General features: G+C 37.3%; 1 protein-coding gene across 1 annotated transcript in view; it reads left to right on the top strand.

Moving 5' to 3' along the window:
* Positions 1 to 24,558, top strand: part of ST6GALNAC3 (ST6 N-acetylgalactosaminide alpha-2,6-sialyltransferase 3) — a 224,806-nt gene extending 200,248 nt beyond the window's left edge. Inside the window, exons 4-5 of the mRNA XM_075037580.1 lie at positions 22,710 to 22,817; positions 24,372 to 24,558. Coding sequence (XP_074893681.1) covers positions 22,710 to 22,817; positions 24,372 to 24,558 — 295 coding nt within the window. The remainder of the gene's footprint in view (positions 1 to 22,709; positions 22,818 to 24,371) is intronic.
* Positions 24,559 to 24,888: the final 330 nt, after the last annotated feature.

The raw sequence follows: 24,888 nt of genomic DNA, 5'->3' as shown, positions 1-24,888 counted from the left end.
GGTTTTTTTCCTTCTTTTTTTTTTTAGTTGTTTTCCCTTTCTATGACAGACAGCTTTGTATTTGTACACAACAACAAGCTCAATAGATTCAAGAAGAAAAATGCTGAAATAGGAGCTTCAAAATGAATTTCAGCTTTGGCCTGAGTGAATTAATACAAGCATGACAGGTTGCTTATTTAGCAAACTGGGTGGACAGTAAGATAAAGCCTTTTCATGTGACAAGACATCCCCCCAAAAGTCTCTCTCTGTCCCTCATAAGGTTTTCAAGGCAAATCAAGAAGAAACTCCCAGACAAATCAAAATGACAAGTTCAGAACAAAACATGTGACTCCTTTTTCTAAAGGAGGATCATCCCCATACCAAGCCCAAGCTTATTAATGTTGCTTTCTGACAAACACAACCACTTTATGATTTTGCTGAGTCTGTGGACCTGATTGCTTTTAAATAAAACTGTACCATGTAACTACTGTACTACTACTACCACCAATGGATTCAAAGCTAAGATCACACATTAAAAGAACAGCATTTAGTAGCCCTGCCATCATCCTGTTCTTTTTAATATATGTGTTATTTATGGCTGCAGGTTAGGTTATACCCTTGAATATCACATTTCTCACCAGAAACAGCAATGAGTAATTGGGTACTGCAGGGTTTAATGTGCAATACTGAGTCATTTTGATTAGACCCATATTTTATCACTTGTGCTATTAACATCAAAGATTTTTTGAACTACAATACTCTATACATTTGGGTTTAACATGAATTAAGGAAATCGGGTTCTAACATACCCAAGTACCTTATGGGTTTGTTGTCACGTGCATGTCAAACCAGCCTAAGTCACTGATAAAATTCAGATTGCACTTGTGTACAAACTAACTCTGTCCTATGAAAATGAAACACTGAAGTTAATTCAGATTTGTTCAGAGCCTTGAACAATGTAAGTAATGAATCTTTTAGACAGTTAATTCAAGCAGAACAGAAATAGAATCCACTTAAATGTTACTCCTGCTTGGATTGAATCTTACCAGCCTGGATAGGTCTGAAGATCCAAGTCTCAGTGAATGAGATCTGCAAATCCTGACTTTGACCACAGCAAAGAGAGAGGTGATGACTTGGTCTTTGTTTATTCAATGAAATGACTGCCCTAGCTTGCTTTCTGACCAGAAACATAAAGATATAATTCTATTTTGCTCTAAATGTAATTTTTACATTTTGTAAACCTTTCTCCGTTTTGCAGATCTTACATCCAGACTGATAAAATCATGAAGCGGGAATAATAACGATTTCTTGCACAGAAAAATGTGTATGTTAGAGATGTTGGTTGAATGTTTCACCTCTATTAACCTCTCTTCCAAACCAGCAGAGAAGTGGGAATATTTACGTATCATACAAATTCAAACTAAGATGCTTTTCCTGTGAGCAAAAATGCTCCTGAACTTCGTTTGCAAGGGTAAAGTCTTGTGTGGTTTGCTGCGTATATTACCCTCACTGTAGTTTTTCAAATTATTTCATGTTCTTAATATGGGGCAGATAGTAAGAAATATTCTCACTGGTACTTAACTTTTTACTTCAAAACTGGTTAAACTTTTATTCCTGTCTGTCCGTCCGTCTCAAGTTGTCACAGATTTTCCTATAGTAACTAAGCTGTTCTGTTACTATACAGGCTCTATACGTGATATTTAGCGTGCTGCTTCTCTATAGCATTCCAGGCTACACAGAAAACAGCCTCTAGCATATTAACTGCCTGTTTCACCTGAAGTAAAACAGGAAAGCATTTTAAAAGATAAGTTTTCCCTTGTCACCTTTCCTGCTTGTACTGTAGATTATCAGAGCCTTTTCCCCCTCACGTGTAAGCAGAGGCAGATATAGAGAAAAATGTGTTCTTTAAACCACGGGAAAATTTTTCTTTCCTGTTCTATTAATATCTGACTGAAATAAAAAGGAAAAATTCTGAATAAATGACTACAGGCTTCTTAAAACCTGTAAAATGATTTTTTAAACAGGGCTTTGGCTAACAAAAATGGGATCTGAACATGTGTGTAATGGAGCCAGACTCACAGAGGAAAATGGTAATTTCTTATGTCTGGCACCTGTCAGGTTTCTTTAAGAGTCTAAATGCATGTGTTATCACTGATAACCAGCCTCACTCCCAAATAGACCAATCAAAGTCTAATTTTCAGGGGTAAATCTTAGAGTCCTTTCGAAGTCCAATTTCAAAACATGGGCCTGTGTTATCCAACAGAGACTACTATCAACTAGATTTGTTTACACCAAATGTAGCTTTGCAGGGTAGTAGAGGTAAGAAATCAGAGAGAATCTCTCCTCCAACACTGAACAACAAGTGATAACAGTGTAAGAAGTAGCACCAGTCCTAAAACTTGTTTTGCTGCTCCAGTGGTTTTACACCAGTGGTTTAGAGATGGTGCGCGTAGCCTCACAGTTGTGATTCTGCTGAAACCTATGGTAAGATACTAGGAGCAGTGTTCAGAGGAGGTAGCAAGCATATTGTCCTATATATCATAATTAGTCCAGGACAAAGAACAGATGGCATGAGAAGGAGATGGATTCCATGAATACGGAGTGGGTGGCAATTGTAGCTGGTCCAAGCTCTGAGACCTGAGAGAGTGGTATTGGTAAATAGTGATAAATGTGAAGGGGTTGTTTCCTGGGTATTACAAGCTGCAGGAAGACAGAATGGAGTTGTCATCTATCTGACAACTAATTTTTATACATGAGGCTTTTTTTATGGCTGCTTTTATTCTGTGATGTGTTGTTTCATTTGTTTGTTTGCTGCCAGGCATTCATGGTGAGATTTTAGGATTCCCAATTTATGAAGAGATGGCTTTGTGTGGGAAAAGCCTGAGAGACCAACCAGGGAAGCTGTGGTTTCACAGTTAGAGAAGACGAATTCACAACTAGCAGTGAATGTTTAAGCCCTGGGTTTTGCGTAAATGAACATAAGCAAATACATTTGACTTTCCCTTGAGCTTTGTCCCACAAAGTTAATTGTTTGATGTTGAATTTTTATTGATGGTTCCTTTTCCGCTCTGTAGTTACTGTATCGGGAAAAGGAGTGCTCTGAAAGCTAGACAGAAGAGGAAAATACTCCAAAGGAAGTTGGACTATTAGTCTCCTGAGACACCCAGCGTATAGATTTCTTTGGTTTAGGAAAGACATATCAGTCACACCTCCATTCAGGATCAAGTCTAGCCTGTTTCTGAGACTTAGTGTCATAGGCAGCAAGTAATAACTCTACAGTGGAGAGATGACATGTTTCAATGGAGATGCTAAGGTGTAAGCACGGATTAGTTCAACTGACCTTTTCTTGGCAGATGCCTCAAAAGGTGTAAAATGGCTCAGCAAAACCCATGGGAATACATGTGGGATTTTAAGGATTTTATTCCTCTGCCCTTACAAATTAATCAATTAATTGCTGGGTTGCATGCCTTTAATCACTGTGATACTCAATCTTATCCCAGAAGAAACCAGAAGGGTAATGTTATACAGTTATACTTTTGACTAGGTTTTTTCTTACTCTTTTCTTAGGAGACTTTATCTCTGTGCCTAATGCATATTTTAGAGTGTAATAGTTATAGACTTTCAGAAGATTTTTACTTCTCTTTGCGGGAAAAGAAAATGGTTTTCACAGTTCCTCACAGGAAAGCTATAAAATAATTTCTGCTTCATACCAAAGAAGTATTTGCATTATTTACAATACTTGCACTGTTCTTCTTCTAAATAATTCCTATCTTTTGTTAGACCTTGGAAAAAGGCTATTGGTACATTTTTTCTTTCAGCAAAATTTTGTTTATTTCAGGTGAGGCTCAAGCTCATTTGTGGATGCCACATAGGTTAAAATTAAGATCCTGTTTCTGAATGATACATAAATTCTGTAATGAAAAATGGTTATTTTCCTTTGGCTTCAAAGTTGATTGCTTGCCCTTTCTAGAGCAGTTCATTTAAATTTTTTAAGGTTTATTCAAACTTTATTGAAAAGGATATTTTGGAAGAGGTGGAGAACAAGCAATACAAAACCACCAGGAACATCAGGTGAATTTATTGATGAGAATTCTGCACCATTTTGGGAGATGGGATTGAGCAGTATCTGGCTCTTTTCTGTCTCCTGTTTGTAGGAGCCTGGATTCTGTGGCATAGCAGTTGTTTTGATGTCTGTTTTGTAGTACAGTTGCACTTGTTAGTGGGAGGAATGTGCAGGGTTGGCTGAGAAAACAAACCTCTGTGAGAATTTGAGCCAATAAAGGATGGCACTCTGGGAAATCGGCTTCCCCATATTTCAAACCCATGTTCAGTGAAAGGACAGTCTGCACAGTGAAGCACAATGAAAGAGGATTTACTGGGGTTTAATCTTGTTTGAAATTCTGTACTTTGAAAAGTTCTTCATGCGCTCAAGCCAGCATGGAGGTTTTTCTTTGCATGCAAAAATTAAGCATACGTCCCACTTAGTTATTTATGATAATTTGTGGAATATGTTTTTTCTAATAGGGAGTCATCAGGTTTATCAGGTCTGCTTGAGATTCAGGGGCAGAAGCAAACAGAGATTTTCTCTTTTTAAATGCGCCTCCAATTGCTTTTCCATCACAGTTGCATGATTACTGGCACATTGCCCACCTGTAAGGGAGACATTAAGAGCTGCTGGGACAAATTGTATAAAGGTAGTCATGTTGCAAATACCTGCATACCCCTTGTGGGATATGCCATATTAGCCGTTGCTTTGTGCAGCCTGTGTTTGCTAAGCACATTGTCTTCCTGTTGTCCTGTAGTCTACTATGCATTGTTAATAATGCAATTGATTGAGAATTAAATTTATCTTTTGTCAATTTTCTGCTTACTCTGGGCTTGATCCTATGACTCTGAAGACAATGAGAGTACTGCTTGTGGTTTCAATGGGAGCAAGAACAAGCCATTTGGGTATCTCACATAGCTTCTGTGTGCTTCAGTTAATAAGTCAGAATGCCTACTTAATTTACAGGTGTGCTAATAGTTTAATTCATTTTGCTTTCAGGAAGTACTTTAAATAGAAACCGAAAGATTGCTATTTATTTTGGACCACTCCAAAATGCGAAGGCAACTTAATAATTCAGTACAACTTAGCGCAAATGCTAATTCTTAGCACTTGGGCAGCTGAGTCCCTCTATCCACAAAGTCATTTGGATGTGAGCATATTATAGTGTAATGTCAGACCAAAAGCCAAAAGAGAGCACAAAGAATATAAATAATTTTGCACTTTCATTTTTATTTGGAAAATTTGGAAAAAATTAATTTGGATTGAAACTTTTTTTTTTTAACAAATAGGAGGAAAGAAAAGGGTAGATCATGTTCTAGAAGGTGCATTGAACTCATCTTCCACCTGCTGCTACTGAATGAAAATCCGTAGTAATGTAAGCCTCCACCTAACCACTCTGTCAAATATCTTCTCTGCCTCTCATCATGATTATTTTTGAACAAAGTTAAGCACCTAAGGCAAAGTACTGAAAAGCTCTCACCATTATTTGCTTAGGGAGGAGTGCTTTACTAGTGGTCTGGTCTCAAGCTGGCAATATTCTGTGGCATTGTATAATATTTGAATTGTGGGGGTTTATAACCACTGTTCAGGTAAATAACAATGTGGTGCCAGGTAAAAGATTCAAAGAGGTGAATTGAATAATATTTAATCATAGCTGTGTCTGCTATTCAGGCTCCTGGAGTGGACTCCTGGAGTGGCAAAGCAATTACCATTACAACAATATCTTCGTACGTGCATACTAGGCAGGCTTCAATCCAGGCTTGAAAAAGATGAGGTTCCAATAATTGTCTTTATAAGCACAAAGTCTTTCTGAAGCTATTTACTTGTCCATAATCAATATATCAGAAATTTTGCTCTCCTGAGATGCGTTTATGTTCCCAATTTCCTATTAATAGAAAATTCTAGGAAGCTGCTCTATCAAGACTCATAAAGGCACATTCCCGGAGGCTCAAGATATATATTCCTAGCTGGACTGCTTTAAGATGCAGCCACTTCCTAACTGCCCAGTGCAAAGTCAGCTATATGCTGTTGTGCTTCCAGTGTATGTGAGTTGGTCTAGTCTGGTTATTGTGCTTGAAGCAAGTTAGAGACCTGCATTGTGTGCTGCCAGAACTGTGGGATCAGTAACCTCCAGTTGTTTGGTGGTGATAAACAGTTGGAGCAGTAACATCATCTACCACACAGCTTGATTCAGGCAGTGTCTGACAGGCTGTAACATCATCTACCACACAGCTAGATTCAGGTGGTGTCTGACAGGCTGCTGAGCATAAGTGAGGATGGTACATAAGCTCAGCATAGATTTAACTGAGCTGTATAGACCTAGGTTTGTCCACCTGAGTCTTAGGTTTTCTGCTTGTTGGTAATATTTGTCCTTGCATACCTTGCATAACACTGTGAGGTCTCATTTACTTGCAGTATTAAACTGCTTAGAAAGTAGCCTGTCGGCAATGTGTATTTTGGTTCTGGATTGCGGTGTAAAATGCACTTTTCCCATGGTTAATTGTCATGCATTCATGCAATACAGAGCTGCATTTCATGCAATTTATGCACTAGTGAAATAAGTTATCAAAAGGAGATAACTTTGTATTTGTTATGCCTTCATCCCAGACTCTCTTCTTGAAGGGAAACTCCAGAAATCTCTGGGAAAGTAAGTTAAAAAAACCCTTCCTGGGAGAAATGAGGTTTGTCTTATGTATTCATTTACTGTGGTATTTGAGGACCGTGGGAGATAATATCTAGCATCTTTTCAAACACTGCTCTGTACAAAACACTTCCACTCCAGCTGCTTCTTACAGCCTCTATAAACTCTGTTTAAATGTTATGGAGGTTGTCTAGTCTACACTGTAGTTTGCAAGTCAGAAATGGGCAACTCATTCCACAGTGTGTGAAAACAAGCATCATTTCAAATTAATCCTTTGCATGCACTTAAAGAAACCAAATGAAAATACAAAGGTAAAAGAAGAGCAAAGCATCACTCAAAGCCCAGAGGAGAAGTGACATTTCCCTATTTGAAGAGCAGCTCTCTGGTTGTGCTTGTACAAGTAAATGGCAAACCTGAATGATCTCAACTGAAGATGTTCTCTCTTCTTCCTGTACCTGTATTGTTGTTCTCAGGTACTTACAAAAGCTTTTGCTCTTGAGCAATTGCTGAAATTTATTGTCTGAGTCATTCTAAGGAATGGTCTTCATAAAATAGTTTAATTTATATTCCTTCTCCCTACCAGTAAATTTTTATTTCTTACATCCTCTTAGGAACAAATTGAAGGAAAACAAAGTCATAACGTCACCACTAAAATCATTCAACATTTACCAGGAGTGATCCTCAAGTATATAAAAGATAACTCATTTGCTTTGTCTTGTAAGCGTGAGGAATACCTGTGATAGATCTAAGTGCCATGTGTGTCTATGGTATCGGTAAATCGGTTAGCCTAATCTGTGCATATTATATATATCTGCGGAGGTAGTGCATGACAAAGTGTGTAATAATGAATACTGCACAATGGAGGACAATACTACACAGCATAAAGATAAAGGATAATGACATTACTCTAAAATAGCAAAGCCCTGAGCTATGCTAGTAAACCTATGAGGAGACGTAAGATGTCTGCATTGTTTCATAAGGTAATAATCTTTGTATCCATGTAGTTTTCCTAATGATAGATGGATATAGACTATTATATGAGCAGTTCAAGAAGAAATTACCTGTTTATATTGAATAATTTCCATATGAATGGCTTAGGGTTGTGGGGTTTCTTGCTTTGCTCTTCTGAGATCTGCAGTTTCTTTCTAACACTGGCTTCTTATCACAAACTTGCAGCCATACAACCTGATCTCATCAGATCAAACAAGTTAAATGTAGTCAGATCTGGTCAATACTCAGATGAGCGATTTCCAAGGTAATTCAAGAATACGTTAGGAAACTGCTCCATACCAGTATTCCTCTCTTGCCAGCATTGAACAAGCATCTCCCATGCTGTTGGGGAGTTTACTTAATATATGTTTCTTCATCCTCAACCTAAATTGTCCTTTATCATTGCCATGCTGTTAAACACCTTCCACATTCCCCCACAAGTGGCTGCATTTGTCAGTGTGGATGTAGTCTACCAAGAACCTTTTGGGACAAAAGGTACTACATAAGCAATGGTGCCAGCTCAGATGCTGTATTTTAGATTAGCTTTCTGCAGCCCTGATTTTAGTATATCCCAACAGAATGTTAATTTTGAAGCACCTTTTATGTCAGCCTTTGACTGGAGAGTAGAGAGCACTGTTTCCTTGTCAAAAGTTCTTACACAGAATCAGGAGAAGTGCTGGCATATACCTGTCAGAAGGGCAAGATAAACCAGCATTTCTGTTATCATCTTCTGTGAGATGAAACAGAATGATCATGGCTTTTTTTTTATTCCTTTGTAAACTGTAATTTAATTGGCTTATTGGACTTAACTGAGACCTGGACCTGAACATTTCATCTTGAGGTTTCCATTTGCTTTTACTCTAAACCAGTTGACATAACATTTCTTGATCCAACTGAACATGTAAGGTGAAATCTCACACTGTGTAGACTGCTGTTTCTTCTCAGTTTTGTGTAACAGCTACAGTTCTACCTCTCCTGGAGAAAATGTATGGGAAATCCATATATGAGGACTGAATATTGTAATAGCTAAGAGCTATGATAAAGAATACCAACTCACTTGTAATCATCAAGCTATAAGATAGCATCAGCGCAAAATGAAACAAGAGGCTATGAAACTTATTGCCAGAGGAAAATACAGATTAAATACAAATAACCACAAAATACAAATGAAAGATGTGAGTAGGCTTGTGTAATGAGAAAAAGGGAGCCCAACAAGCTGACTAGCTTCTCTACTGTTTAATGCCATACTCCAAAGACAAATATTACAGCTAATTTTTCAAAGAAGAAAAAGTCATGCTTTTCTTCTGTATTTTTTTCTGAATAAATAGCAAAAACATGGAACGTTTTCTTAACTGAATGCACAGAACGAGACATGCAGCAAAAAACCCCACTATTAGTTTGATCATAATTGTGATTAGGTAATCACAATTGATTTCCTTGCTCTAAGACAATCATTATCCACTGTTTTGAAGGAAAACAGCGTGTGGCATAATTACACAGGAACTGTGTATATGATAGAGAAATCTCTGAGCCACAAAGCTAGAATCTAGATGTGTTCTTTCCAGAGGTTTAGGGTGGGCCCCATGTTAGGGGGGCTTATCTCCAAACGTATTTGTGCCAGACAATATACCAGTCTCACAGAGAGTTCAACTCTGGCAGAAGTGGTTCCAGTGACTTCAGTGAAGTTCTGCCAGACCACACCAAAAGTGAGTTATACTCACTGCTATTAATTTGGGGATTCAGTCTGTATACTGTGTCAAAATGCTGACGCATGTGAACATATCTCTTTAGAGCAAACAGTAAAATGAAGTCAGGTGTCAATCATTCATAAATCTCTTGTATTTATATATAAAGCAGGGTATGAAATCAGATTACATGTCAAAAGTATGTACACTTACAGAAGGAAAGAAGGAAAGAAATCTCTCTTTGTTGATGTTTTTTCTTTCAGTTTGGATAAAGAAGCATTTTCATAAACATTCTGGATACTTTGTAATATGCACTTTTGCACTATTTCCTTCCTCTGGTGCTAAATGAGGATGCTCATTTCCAAAATGTCTAAAGCATAGCCAAGTTTGCCTATGACTTTTAAATTCAGATTTAGGTAAGAAAGTCCAATTTATACAAGCTTGGAGAGGTTTTGTTAATATCAAGCATATCTGAATATGCCTGTCTTTGTACCTTTGCAGGATTTCACATTGCCTAATATAATGTTCGTCATGGTTTTAATTTTTCCTCAAAATGGATCTCTTTTATGTCTGCTATTTACCATCCTTGCCAGAGTCATTGAACACAAGAAATTCAGTATCTACAAGATGCAGAAACTGCTTTCTTCCTTGCACTCATGTAATAGGTAATGGATGGTTTTAAGAAAGGATCTTTACTCTGTGCTTTACCTATTCATGTGTAGGATTTTGATTTCATTTGAAATGAAAGGCGTAAACCTCAGGTCTGAAAACTAATAGAATTTCTGCATTTACCTGCTGATCCATAGCCTTTAGGTTAGATTGTGTGTCAGCCAGCAGTCAGCTTGTTGAATGAAGCAATACTTTAAAACTAAAATGAAAAGATTTCTGTTATATGTAGCCTGACACCAGATATGAAGGCAGATTTCTGGTGGCTTATTATTGGAAATATTTTCCAGTGTGCCTGATAAACGAGACTGAACAAGCTGTAGGAAGTAGACCTAATCAGATAATGCTGACTTGCAGACCAGAAAAAAAGAGAAGAAATGTATTTTGCCTAAGTGCTATGCCTTCTTTTGTCAAGATTGAGGACAAAATGGCTAGTGTAGTGGCAAAAGGCACTGCAGAGATCAGGGAGTAAACCTGCTGGTTTGTGAGTGTGGCAGTTGCATCGAAGCCTATTTACTTGCATATATTCATTGTCTGTATTATGGAAGGTTTATATCTAAGTGCTTGAGTGAGTTGGAGCTCTGGAGATGGGGCCTATAAAAAAGACTGGGATAACATCAAACTGGATCAGCTATTCATTTTTCAGCAAGTCTGGGTATTTTTTTTTTTTTTTTGGAACTTCAAAGGAATTCAAGGTACAGACTTGTGAGGAGGGTCCCCATGAAGGATCAAGCGCTGTGTTCTGCTCAGACTCTCAGTCCATGCATCTTCTTCATGGAAATACATCTGAACACTGGGGATATTCACAAGATGAGCAAATTCTCAGTATGATTTGAGGAGTATTCTTGATGTTGCAGAATGGAGGACAAAGGAGGGTCTTGTAGAAATGCTTAGAATGAGTTCCCAAAGAACTGAAGCAAAAGATACTTTGTTATTTCCATGCCTAGATATGAAGTGGTAGTTACCACAGATGGATATTCAACACAGAAAGATGTTTAACACCTTCATATTCTTTCATCTCTTCAGATTACATGTAGGTAATAGATTATATCAAATGCAAACATAGTCAGTGCTGCATTAATATTGCATGACAAATATGCATACTTTTATTTGTTGACCTGGACACTTTTTTTTTAAACTATTGTTAGAAGATCCTCTTTGTTCTAAGTTTTTTTGAAAACAGCTCAGCTCTTGGCTTTGTACCTTAAATGTCTCTGCTCAGGGGAAAAGGAATTTAATTGCATAAAACCTACTCTGCACTGATTTTTCCAAACAACTACTGTAAGATTAAGGCTTTAAATGGATTGAATGTCTCCATAAGTACATTCACATTCATACATGTCTGGAGTAAACATGCCATCTGGGGTTTCTGCTTTATTTTTTTACTGTATATTTGGAATTCAAAATAAGGTTTATTTTGTGAGGAAAAACCAATAAATCATTTCAGTTGTCCCACACTTTGTATAACTAATTGTAATTAGTATAATGTCTTTTTTGGCAAGGGCTTATCAGGCAAATAGCATGAAGAGGCAAAGAAAAAGCTTCACAAAGAATGATGTTGTTTTGTAAAGCTAATTGTGACACTATCTCTAGTATTGTGTGTGATCGAACTCTTAATTTTTAATCTGGTATTTCTTCCAGCAATGTAGCTACTAGTGTTACCTGAGGTCTCTGTAATGTAACTACATAACAGATTTTTAGCAGTTTTAAATTTTACAATTTGGTGCCAAAAAGATGTAGTCTTGAGTCATCTACATTGTAACAAGTGGGCTGTAGTGTCTAGTTGTAATGAATTAGCTTGTTTTAATGTTTGTTATGCAAATCTTATAGATAAGAATTCAGTTAACTGTGATGGCCTGAACTTTGATGCCTCAGGAGCAGCAACAGCCTCCTCTGATATATGCTGTCTGTCACGTGTGTGGCCTCCTAAAGAGCTGCTTGCCTGCAGAGCTTCACTGGCAACATATCCAAGTCTTAACTAGCTGATACTGGGAATCACTGAAGAGATGATGTCACTAAGAGCAATATAATATGTGGAGGAGAAATCAGAGCATTTACTCATAAAGCAAAGGAGCACTGTCCTGCTTCATGAACGTGTTCTAATAACTTTGGTTCCCTGGAAATACCAAATCCCTGAAGCTAACTGAATTCTTCACCATACTTGATAACTAGGCATTAGCTTACATTGACAGTGAGCTGACTAGATGATTAGTCCGATAATTGTTGAGTTTACTATTCTCAAAAAGCTGGATTGTGAAAGACTCGGAAAATTAACTAATTTGCTACTTCAGTTGATAGCAGGGAAGCCATAAAAATTCTCTTTTAGAGCATTTCACTGCCATTCTAATAAGTATGGAGATTTTTCTCCCAGCTTCCATTTGTACGATTACCCGCCTGCAGTCTGTTCAATGAATATGGGAAAAAAATACCTGAAATTGGTGTTGAAGGAACTGTGCAGTGGCTAGAAGGGAATCTACTCTGATCTAGAGTTCCTCTTCTGTGAGCTTCTCTGTGACAGTCTTCTGCTTTTCTAAATTGTTTGCTGTATCATGCTTTTTTCTAAAGGCTGTCATCTGAGAGAAAAAAACACACCATTCTTTGTCTGTTCTGCTGAATATGTCTGTCTGCAATCAAGGTGCTGCCTTCAGTGTAAATTTTTGTGTCAGTGGCTGCAGGCATCTGGCCTTCAGAAGACCCTGCTGCATAAATGTAGTGGCTCTTGGTGAGCAGAAGGGGAAACACAAAAACTAATCCTAGCTCAGAGGCTAGGATTATTTGCTTCTTTCTAGATAGTTGGACAGAGGCGAGTTATTTAAGAAAGCAGTGAAAGACTAGGGACATTTGGATGGAATATAGAGAGTAAGCAAGACCCTAATATTGATACTAAACAGTAATAGGATCCCTATATATGTGTGTGTGTTTCATTAAATTGTATGTCAAAAAAAGAAAAGGAGAGAGAAATATTTTGTTCCTTTTTTACTTTAAGGAAAAGTTAATCTGGAGAAAGTTACAGTAGTAAAAAGGAAGGCAACATCTGTGTTAATTAGCAGTTCATCTTCAAAGCTTGACTGATGGGTTACATTATGGCCTCTTGCATTTGGATTAAAATTCAGACCCACGCAAGTTCTATTTTTACCTCCTTTTTTCCACATCAGAATAATTTGTCTGGATTTAAGATTTAATTTTTGCTAAAAATATTGATGTTCCATAATCTAAAATGAACTTTTGGTTTGTGCAAATAGGCAGTGTAGAGAAGAGCACTGTGGCTCCGGATTCAATAACACAATGCAGTATTGTAGGAAGTTTCTATGGAACAGTACTAGAAGGTCTTGCATTTATTTTATTCCATTCTACCTGCTATACTTGGTAGAGAGACTTTCACACGCATGTTGAATTAATACTGATATACATGCCTTAAATGTAAGGGAGGAAATCTCAGTATGCATCAGTTCCCTGTGAGAACTAGGGATAAGGACATGTACATTCTCCAAAGAATCCATTTCTCTTGGTTACTTGACAGGTAAGCTCTTTGGGTCAAGGACTGTCACATGTGGGTGTATAGTGCCTTGCAGAGTGAGGATTTGCATTGCTACTGTAATGTAAATAATCAGTGAGTAATTTAGCAACAAATTAGGAATTAATTTTAGAATACCTGGAAACACACAGCTGGGGAGAGACAAGTTGTTGATAGAGGGGTATGCACCAATAAAGGCCTTATCTGTGGGGTTTAAGTTCTCTTTTTTCAGTGAATATTTTCCTTTCAGAAATGAAACTTCCCATTAGTATTATGGCTGGCCCTCCATAAGCTTTTTCTGGATGAGCATCTACCCTGGTGAAAGGCAAAGTTCTCAGAAAAATGTGAAATGCAGGGAGAAAAATGTAACATTGCCTTCGCTTCCATGTTAACATCAAAGAGGTAGTGATTAAACCAATACAATGACTGCAGATTACAGAAAATTTGAAAGGGTATCAGCTGATGTACATCAGTGTGGTTTCTATCAGCTGAGTATCTGGTCCAGTGTTCTCCCCACTCAAATGAACAGTTAAGGTACAATCTCGTGCTAGCTGTTCTTTCATTTTCACCATAGCAGTAAAACAAAATACCTTTGTAAAAGTCTCTGCTCACATCCCAATGTCACAGACATACAATGTGCACCTTTAGAAAGTTGTCTCATATTTTTTGCTTTAAATATAAAAAAATAAATCCTAATAGAAAATGTTTTTATGAAAAATTTAAGCCACTTTTAGCCAAGGTTAGATGAACTCCTTTCAGTATCTTGTCTTGACAAGGTAAGAGCTAATCAAGAAATTTCTTCTGTATTCACCTACAATAGATTTCACTAAAATATGCAGCTAGGAATAGTAAGTGCCCTTTAATACCAAAAGAAAAGGGTGGGAAAGCTTGCTTAATTAAATCTCTTTGAGGATCCTGGATTAACTGCAGCTCTGTTTAGTTTACATCCTCCCTGGAGAAAAATGTGCAGACCCAAGACAGCAAGTATTGATTTAAATGTAGATGCAGAAAAAAGTCACTGTTGTCTTTTTTAATTCCACTTGGCACACTTTTGAGTTTTGATTCATTTTTGGTTACAAAGGATGAAAATCTAAATCCTTCTCTACTCCCTTTCATGCTGTGGGAAGATGTTGAACCAGCACTCAGCAAACTGGATGCAGCTACTGGTGAAGAGAAGAGCACATAAAGCTGCCCTATAGAGGCCTGTGGCACAAGTCGTGAAACCTGTCTTAAGGTTTCAGCTGTCACTCCCTTTGTCACAGCCATCAGGGATTGCAGTAAATCTTTGACCTAGCATAGGCCAATGGAAAGTGGAGAATGGTGGGATAGGAGTACACCGTGGTGCCACAACTAACTTGCAGGCTTGAGTACTGTCCAGGGAAAGCAGATTTGGCATTATCTCCCTTTAGCTTCAACCACTGCAAGCATAAGTAATTGTACTGTGGAGCAAGTGCTATGCTGGCATAGACCAGAAGAGTTGCATTTCCTGATAAGCTCAGTCTTCCTAAGGGTGGAGTGGATTTTACTCAGGTGATTTTTGAAGAGAAAAATGGCTATGTAAAGATGCCAACAGCTTAGCCCTCAAATCTGCTTATGTGAATTTAGTTTCCCTTCATTCCAAACGTAATTGCATGGATGTAATGGTCAACACTTCTGTGGATCCTCTTCTGATTTAAACATCCATTTGCTCATCAACAAAATCCAAGTGCAAATGGAGATGTGTGAAGCCATACACTTCTCTTTCTGCACAACACACCTTCAGTGGGTCAAGGTTATTGGTAATCATGCATAAACTGCTTGACTTCAGATCCCAGGTGGCAACTGCAACCAGGGCACTTACAAAAGGCATCTTTTACTAATAACTTGAGTGCATGCAATAGCATGGGCTGTGCCTCAGACCACAGTTTGTACTTAAGAAAGGGAAATAAAGAATTCTTGATTCAAGAGAAATCAAGAGAATATGTATTTCTGGAAACAGGATGATTAGGGAAGAGAATGGGGAAGAAAAAAAGGTTGGGATTGGGATTTACTGTTCTGTAAATATTTGCACCAAGAGCACAATTTGTATCTGAAGATTCAATGTGAGCTGCAGAAGCCCAATAGCTGTAAGAAAGTTAGCTAGCAACTCTTGTTCTCTAGGGGGGATGCCATTTGATTTGGAAGGACTAGCACAGGTTTTCCCACATGAGAATCACCTCAAAATAATACATACATATATATATATGTATATGTATATCAGCTGGAAGGCAGGGTTGACAATTATAGTTCTTTAGTCTTCTTTCTTTTCTGAGTGCTTTGCAGCAAGCTGGACCTCTATGATTACTCTTGATAAACAGGAATTCTCTGTTTCTTCTCTGAGCTCAGCAGCACAGGAATCTGAAGGAGCCCTCTCTGCCTGGATGAAATAACTTCCTTCTCTTGTTGCCTGAGTTCACGACTAAGCTGAGATGCATGAAAGTCAGGTCAAGGAATCAGAAATAAGGAAACTACATAAGCCTGGGCAGCAGAAGTCAACTTCTTTAAGCTGCTCCCCGCCCCCCCCGCCTTCCGCTTTGTTTCAGGTTTCCATGCATATATTGAATAGAGCAGAGAAAGAGAGGAAAGAAATAAAAAAAATACGTACACAACACAAAGATTGGAACTATATGCATAAATTATATACCCAAGCAGATGCTGCGTGGATTTCAGTAATTGCAGTAACAGATTCTTCCTTATTTCTAATACTGGTTTTGCCTGTCTTGCCAAAAATTGTAAATAGTAAGTCAAATAGTCGCTTGTTTGTTTTTTTTTTTAATTAGATGCAGTTAAATACAAAGCCATAATTTCTCTGTTCCCTTTTGTGATCATTCAGAAGTGTCCTTCCTGTCTTTTTTTCAAGGCCATTTTGACATAGGATTTATTAATTATTACATCTCTTTTTCAATCAGATTGTGAGGGGAGATTCTCATGGGCTAGTTTGTGATGTAGGAGTAGCCTTTACTGCGGGTTTGTAGCAAATTCAGCTGAAATGGACTCTTGTCCTCTGTGTTCCATTGGTGCAGTATTAATATAGGTAGAAAACATATATTTCTGGTGATTAATTGGACAGTATGCCACCTGACTGCAGTTTATTGTCAGGATTCACATTAAGGATGATCTACCAAGAGTTTGGGCTGGCAGGAGTGCATCACTTCTCCATTCCCAGGTACATCTTGCTGGGCACAGCCACTGTCTGAATCTGGAATGTAGTCTGTGCTGTTCATAATGCATTCCACTTGTTTAAGCTTTGCATAAAACCATACATGATGGATAATAAAACATCTGTCCATATATAAATGTTTCACTTTTCAGAATGACCTGAAGCACGGTGTGGGCTTTTGAATGTGTGAGACAGTCTGCTCACTGCTAGAGGGGCATGGGTGTTTATTATTAGATGTCCTGCATCATTATGGAATGCAAAGCAAGCACATGCGTGCGCACACACACGTACAAAAGAATGAATAATTATGATAAACCACTGCCTAACAGGTATCTTTGTAATGCAGAAATAGCAACAATTTTTACCATGTGAAATCAATTCTCTGTGCTTGCATCTTCATTGGTCTTCTTGTGCTATTTTTTCTGCAGAAAGTATATAATGAAATTATTAGCAACAAAGCACTGAGTCTTACAGAAAACAGAATTAAATCTAGGCTAGTGCTAATACTTTTCAGCATTTAGAGTCTTACCCTTCTCCTTTACCAAATGTACTTCCTTTTTTCTTCACAAGATAAAAGCTTTCTGGCATGAGAAGTATATGTGCTCCTCAAAGGAGAAGTGGTAGGAAAATGAGGCTTGCCATTCTCTCAGAGGTGGGGGCATTTTTCTGTCAGCTCATTCTAATCTGTCATTTACAAATCTACTTTTGATATGAAGAGGAAGACAGAGACCAAACCTGTGACTTGGGGAATGTGGGTGTTTAATTTGGCAAAGAAGAGTTGTTCAGCAGCTATATTCAGAGATGCTTCCTCAGGAGAAAAAAACAGAGAATCTCAGTCAACATAAGTACAATGGTAGCATGGATTTGGTTAGTACAGAATTAAGTGATGGATCATCCGTTTGTGCTGGTAGATAAATTTTCCATATTTTTAGTTGTAAGGAAACATACCGTTATTCAGCAATGCAAAAACCTACAGTAACCCAGGGAGAAAAGGAGCTGGATGTCTTTAACAAGGGGACATAGCACAGGAGACAGGTACCTTCTACCCTCATTCCTGAGGGTCAGTCACAGACGAGGCTGACACAGGGTAAGTGGCAGAGAGAGTATACTGACCCCCTCCCAGAAGAGTAATGGTACCTTGATGTGCTGCAGATACCAATAAGTACCAGAGACATGTCTACCTGAACGCAGACTAAGCTAATCTTGACACAGTTCTTGAAAATATTTATATTTATTTTGAATAATTTTTACAAATCCTTTAGCATGTTGGAAGGACATCTCACATTATGAAGCCTCCACTCTGTGGATTACAGGTCTCTTAGTTTTAAACCCAAACCCTTATTTATACTTATTTATTAATCAAGGGGCCTGACAAGCTGCTGCAAACAAAACTCCTGCTGATTGGTTTGGTAGGAGAGTCATCTGAGGATTAGAGTCTATGAACAACCTTTACAAAAATATACATTTTTTTGTCAATTAATTGGCTTGGAGAATCTTGACATTTCAATCTGTCATTGTTGAATTTTATTTTACTGCAATATTTTGAATTTAAGCAAAAAAGGAAAAGTGTCTAGTTAATGCTTTTGGCAAGCTCTCTGTTACTTAATAGCTTCTTGAAGTCCTAAATTTCTTCGTTTTTCATCTTAATTAACACTCTTAATTGACCTTCTGTGCTCTCTAATTTCTCCCAGTAAAGAATTAAAAAATAGGCTTCTAAATTCTTTTCTGCAATCAGATTGACATGAAATTGCTTGTCTATAGATCATCTCTGCATTAACAAACTTTTTTTTTTTCATTTTTATTTTTTTACCACTGAAGTCCCCACTGGAAATTACAGTCCATTGAACCATAGAGCTAGAATTGATTGTGCACATAAAAAATCCTGGAACAACTGAACAAAGAAAAGAACTTCTTGGAATTCTACGGTCAAATCAGAACTCAAGTAACAACAAAACTTTTACCCAATTTGAACTCACCTGCCCTTGATCATTAAGAAGATATCTGATGTTCCTCCATTTTCCTCTGATGAGAGAAGGAACTAGTTTTTTCTTCATTTAGCCTACATCAAAGCATGGTTATAGATGTCAAAGTAGATGAATTTCAGTCGCTAACATTTTTATGGAGCACTTTCTATTCCATCTTCTTTATATCAATTTCTTATGCTTTTTGTAGAATATTGGAAAGCCAAAGGTCAAGAACCCTGTCTAATTGCTTTTATTTTTAATTAATTTTTAATTAAAGCTTTATGTGTCACACATGACGATTCTAGCAATCCTAAATGTGTTTTTTACCATTTCCTTCTAAAATACAGAAGGCAAGTCTCCTTTTTAAAGCATTGTGAGAAACTATAGTCAATTCTTTCTACTGAAGTTTATGGAAGGCACTACTAAAAATGCAAATTCTATGTTTTGAGACTTGAAAAGTACAAATAACTATTAATCTTGGAGCTTTTATATTCTGAGATGAAATAATGACAGTTTAAGCACTTAAACTTTCACTAAGAGCAAGATAGGCAACCATATGCTTTGTTTCAAGCATCTTAATTAAGTTGATTCCATTGGTCTTTTCATATGTTTAATGTTAAGCATATGCCTATGTACTTTTCTGAAATGCTGGATGGTATTTAGCAGAATTAATAACATCCCCATAACTAACATTTCTTTAAGAATCCTAATATTGTCGGAAGTATGCAAAATAAGCTTTAATTTTCAAGATAAACAAAGTAATTTTTTGTGAGCATTGCCTTTTTATTGCTGCATCCGGCTATAAATCATGTCTTGAAAGTAAAACCAACTTTTTAAATGCATTTTTTGAAAAATAGTGCATTATTTTCTCCTGAGCTGTTGAGACAATTCCCTGCATAGATCTGGTGCCCCATTAATTTTAGAGTATAAGAAAAAGTCACTGTGAGCCATAGGGAACAATTTTGGATTTGCTGCACACACATATATCACAATAGATTTGCCTGTAGTAGTTCTACGAATGATGTTTAACAAACTCCTGTTTTCCCTATTTTGGCATTAATGTCCTCCTTCCCTCAGATTTGTGCAGTAACATAGCCTTATGCTACACATAAATGGAGGATTCTTTTCTTTTCAATGTGTAAAATTTGAAATTTGAATGCAATTACAGTAACAAGAGGAACTCTTTCCAATGAGTCTCAAAAAGCCCTGGCCAAAAAACATGAAAAACTCTCCTGTAGAGAAAGAAATTGAGTGTGCAGTGTTAGCACAATAGCAAGGGCTGAGACATTACTTTGCACTACTGTTTTGTGGGACGATATTTTTAAAAGGTATTCAGAGATATATGACTTTTTAGGGACAGCTAAAATTGTTTTCACATTTCTGATATTACTTTCATTAGAATGTTGAAAGTATGTTTATGATATCAGATTGAATTCTAAGGTGTTACCAAATCATCCAGAATCCCCACTGCTTCAGTATATTCCCTTGTATCCCTGTGTATCTTCAGAGGAAAAAATGGGAGGAATGTAAGTGCTTTGTTTTAAAGTATATAATCTGTATTCTGTCATGTACTTCATCTCCCAGGGAAGATATCTGGGAACTCACTCTGCTGTTTTTATTTATCCTGCCAGTGTAGTATATAGATGAGAGGACTAAGGTCCAATGGTGTTAAAACAAGACATGAAATATTGATTAATTCTTTTTTAAAATTCCTTTTTCCTCCTGAGTATAGCAAATTTCAGATGCTACTGTCAATATAGTACTCTCCAATAAACCTCCACTATTGGAAGGGTCCTGATCTTCATAGTGTTCTTATAAATGGTTATTATGATTCTAAATGGCTTTAAAAGCTCAAGGCTAGTGTTCTTCTGGTGCAACAGCAGAAAGCAAGTTAGAAGCAATGCAGCTTTTTGTCATGGCAGAATGTTACTATAAAGTAACATGAATCGGATTGGGAATTCTCTTTGCTAGACAGTAGCAGGAAATTCTGTTTGAAGAAATGAAGATCCTAACGGGACAGATAAACAGATGTACAGTTTTGTGGCTATAAAGGTGTCAAGTAAAGAAGCACCATTATAGTTCATGTCCACCTAATGAAACACAGGTATTTGACACCCTGCCTTTTGTTCCTACTTGCCATTCTTCAGTGCTAAGTTAACCCTTTATTTATTGTTTCCAGAATGGTCCCTTACAAAAGCAGCTAGATACTTAGGAGTTTCCCCAAGGAAAAGGACATTTCAGGAAAGGTAGGGATAGAAGTTCACACCAGCTAACCCATGAAGGATGATAAATAGACGTGGGCAAGGAAGAGAAGATGTAGCCCGAACTACTATCAGTGTTCTTGAGTACAGTAAAACTCTCTGGGAGTTGAGGTAATTGTTTTTCACCAAAAAAAAAAGAAAAAGATTTGTTTAAACTGGAGCGTACTGGAGTTTCTTTAGCAATGTAAAGCTCTTGGAGCCTTTCTACTATCTATAATAAAAGGTATTCATCAGAGAAGGAATTTGAATCTCAGTCCTGTATGTGTCAGGTAAATGTCGTTATAAAGGTTGTACAACTACTTTTTCACCCATCATTTTAATTAGTATTTTGTCAAACTTCAACAAGAAAGAGCAAGGAAGTAAAACAGAATCTGAGCCAAAAGCCGCTGACTGGCAGATTTACCTGGGAGGCAGGAGACCATAGAACGTTCTTGCTGTGAACCAGGAAGAAACACCTGAGGTTGATTCTTCTGTCTCACAGGAAAGTTGAGGTTTATAGGCTGGATAAGTTAATATGTGATATTTTTTTTTCCACATGAAAGCTTTATTCCTACCCCAGGATGAAAATGTTTTCAGAAGATTTTGTTGGTGGGGATAACTGATTCTTACATAGGCCTACTTGGGAGTTCTTTTGCAGCAAAACTTAATTGTGTGCAGACCTTAGGCTACTTTAACTTATGATGGAGAACAGACTGCTCCCTGCTGTACCCAAAAGCTAAGAGCTAAAAGATGTGGCATAAAGTGAGATTATCCCCTTCTCTCACTCACACCCAACTCTCTCAAACTGAGCCAAAGTTGGGGCTGTGATATTTTTCTTTGGAAACTGGACAAGTTATTTATAATTTTAAGGTAATTATTCTCATTGATTTCAGTCAAACTGAAAGCAATACAATCACAAAGCTGGACTTCAACCAGTTTGTAAGCAGTAAGGGCTAAGTGTGTTCTTATTACTTATGAGGTTTTAAAGCAATAAGTGTTGCTTGCCCAGGTTATCTGGGTAGCTCTGTTGACTCCCAGTCCCCCATTGGTAACACTTGCATGAGTAGAGTGAACAGGATTTGGTCTGTAATTAACAATGCATACATTTGCTCACATAGCCAACTTGTGAGCCAAATTCTTACACATCATTTATTCTCACTCATGCAGGTAATTCTTTTTGGACTGATTTAATGCAACTAGTTATTTGAGCAAAGGTTATCAATTCGGGCACTGTCCTCTTGTGTTATTCTCTCTGCTATGTTATCTTAAAGAATGATAACACAAACCTATGTAAAGGGATATGCACATAATTTTGGGTTTCAAAGCCTTGTATTCAATGGTTTTCTACCAAAATGTCCTTAAAAGTTTCATTACTGTGTGAATTTTCAAGCTGAGGACCGCCCACTGCAGATTAAGATTTTGCTTGTGGAAGAGGATGGTGCATACTCACATGCACACTGCACAAACTCTGCCAGTAGTTTGCTTTTTGGTGAACTTTATCTCATTTTACACACTCCACTAATTGCTATCTTTCAGATGTAAAAATAAATTCTTTTTTGTCTTTAGGAGATGCTTTGTTTGACTCCAGATATTTAACGTGGTATTTTTTCTGTGGACAATAGCTTGAGGCCCCAAGCTGGGAAGAATGAGAATTTTATATCTATAAATAATTCAAAATAATTGCGTGGTTTTGACAGATTGTCAAGTTGCTTAATGCCTTTTGTCCCAGGTAATATATTATATTTCTTTGATAAAGTGTTGATAATTTCTCATTGCAATTTGTTTTCTGTATGTTGTATCTTTACAGAGTCCAGTCAGGTTCATATCTCAGTACGGGTTGGTTTACCTTAATTTTGGCTATGGATGCCTGCTATGGAATTCATGTCTATGGGATGATAAATGACACCTACTGCAAGTAAGATCATAGGAAATTATTTTCATGCATCTACAATTCTGATGTCTTGTCAAAATTTCACAACTGATTTTAATATCATAAATCCAAAATATGGATCAGGCAGTCATTTCCCAGTGTTGTGCATTGATATGACACTATTGTCAGCATATTTAGTCCTGATAGGGTATTTGCTGTTGATAAAATAAGAACATTTACAAAATCTAACATCAGATGTCATAAGGGACTATTTTTAATCAAAGATCTTTTGCAGTTTCTGAATTAGCTGGAAACAAAGTATGTTCATACTCTTCTGACAAAATGTACTTACTTCTACTGCTAAAACAAATCTATAGAGGAAATACTAATATATTCGTTCTCTGAATACCAAATACACCTGGAAGTGAAAGAATGATTATCCCAGGATAGTTACCCAAAATTACATTCCACCACCATTGAGCAACCTACTTGAACTTTCTAGGTTATATATAGCTTGGTTTGAGTAGTAGGGGGTTTCTAATTAGATAATAAAACAAGTCCTGCAAGCTTTATCACAGTAAACTGACATAAATTCCAGCCAACTACTGTTAGTGACCTTACAGTGACAAGAAATTAATCCTATTGTCAGAAGTATAACTCTAAACACAATTTTTAAAAGTCCAAGTTAAATGCTTTAATCTACAATACATGGTAGAAAAATATAAAATGAAACTGTTCCTCTTTCAGAAAAGCAGGAAATCTCATAAACAATGTATGATACTAGTACAAATCTATTCTTCTGTACCGAGGCTGGTTCAAGTCTTGCATGTAGCCAGTCCAGTGGGTCCTCAGCTCCTAAAGTCTTTGTGCAGACCCTCACTCCACATTCTGCGTTACTCCAGTGTGGGACTCATTTGAGTCACAGCTGTTTAATTAGGGTATCTTAACATTAGAAGCTGACTTTTTAGAACCTGCAGATCTCACTGATTGAGTCATCCAGATGGAACGAACATATGTTGTTCTTTGTTTATGAAAACACAGTAGGCGCCCTGAGATGAGGGGTGACGGGACTAAAGTTGTCCTCACAGAGTTCAGCCAAGCTGGCATTGCATAGCCCTGATGTAAAACCAGTAAACAGCATGATAGCACTTCAGTCTGTTGGCAGCAGAGAAGGATGGGTTTCCTTAAAGCTGCAATTCTGACTGCATTACCTACTTATAATGTATATTATTCTTATAACGGCCTTATACAGCCAGTTCAAGAACCAGTTTCAAGAGCTGGGACTATCCAATGAAAAGACTTAGGCGATGGAGCCTTATGGGCTGAGTTCTCCCAGGTTAAACAAAATGTGCAGTACACATAAGAGCCAGCCCATCAGCTTCTTACTGATTGATAAGATCAATGTATGTTGAGAGATACACTTAGCTTCATTTTCTATAGGAAAATTCATACAAATCATGCTGTAATGAAAGCCCTTATACAATTTAGCAAAGGAGTCTGGGTGCTGACACATGGAAAGGATTTCAGATAATTCAGATGCAGTATATATTAATGTTTTTCTTGGAAATAATACTTAAGTATATCTTTTTTTTCCCCTAGGTCAGAAGGCTTTCGTAAAGTTCCCTACCACTATTATGAGCCAGGAAGAGATGAGTGTGAGGAATACTTTCTGCATGAAAATGCTCCATACGGAGGCCATAGGTTTATCACGGAAAAAAAAGTATTTGCTAAATGGGCCAAGAAGCACACAATAATATTTACACACCCCAACTGGACAGTGTCCTGATACTGGTTTTCTTAACTCTCCCTTAACAGCATATTACAAAAATGTCTCAGTTTACAATAATTTTGCTTACATCTGGCTGGCCTTTCTCAGCCTAGGTAACACTAAACTAAAAACTAGAAGACAAAGAGGGTGATGGTTCAGCTGTTAAGCAAAATTAATCATCTGTGGAAGGCAGACACATTGTTTGTTATTTCTTAGGGTTTTACTCCACACAATGCACTTTATACTTTAACTGGATTTTACTTCAAGGCAGGAGCAATTAAAAACAGATGAGATTTCCTGCATATACAGGTACACATAGAGAACATGGTGGTCCTTTAAAACTTGTCC

Source organism: Buteo buteo, chromosome 10 (genome assembly GCF_964188355.1).
Source record: "Buteo buteo chromosome 10, bButBut1.hap1.1, whole genome shotgun sequence".
NCBI classification, from domain to species: Eukaryota; Metazoa; Chordata; class Aves; order Accipitriformes; family Accipitridae; genus Buteo; species Buteo buteo.
The sequence above is the reverse complement of the archived record's forward strand: the minus strand, read 5'-3'. Positions and strand labels throughout refer to the sequence as shown.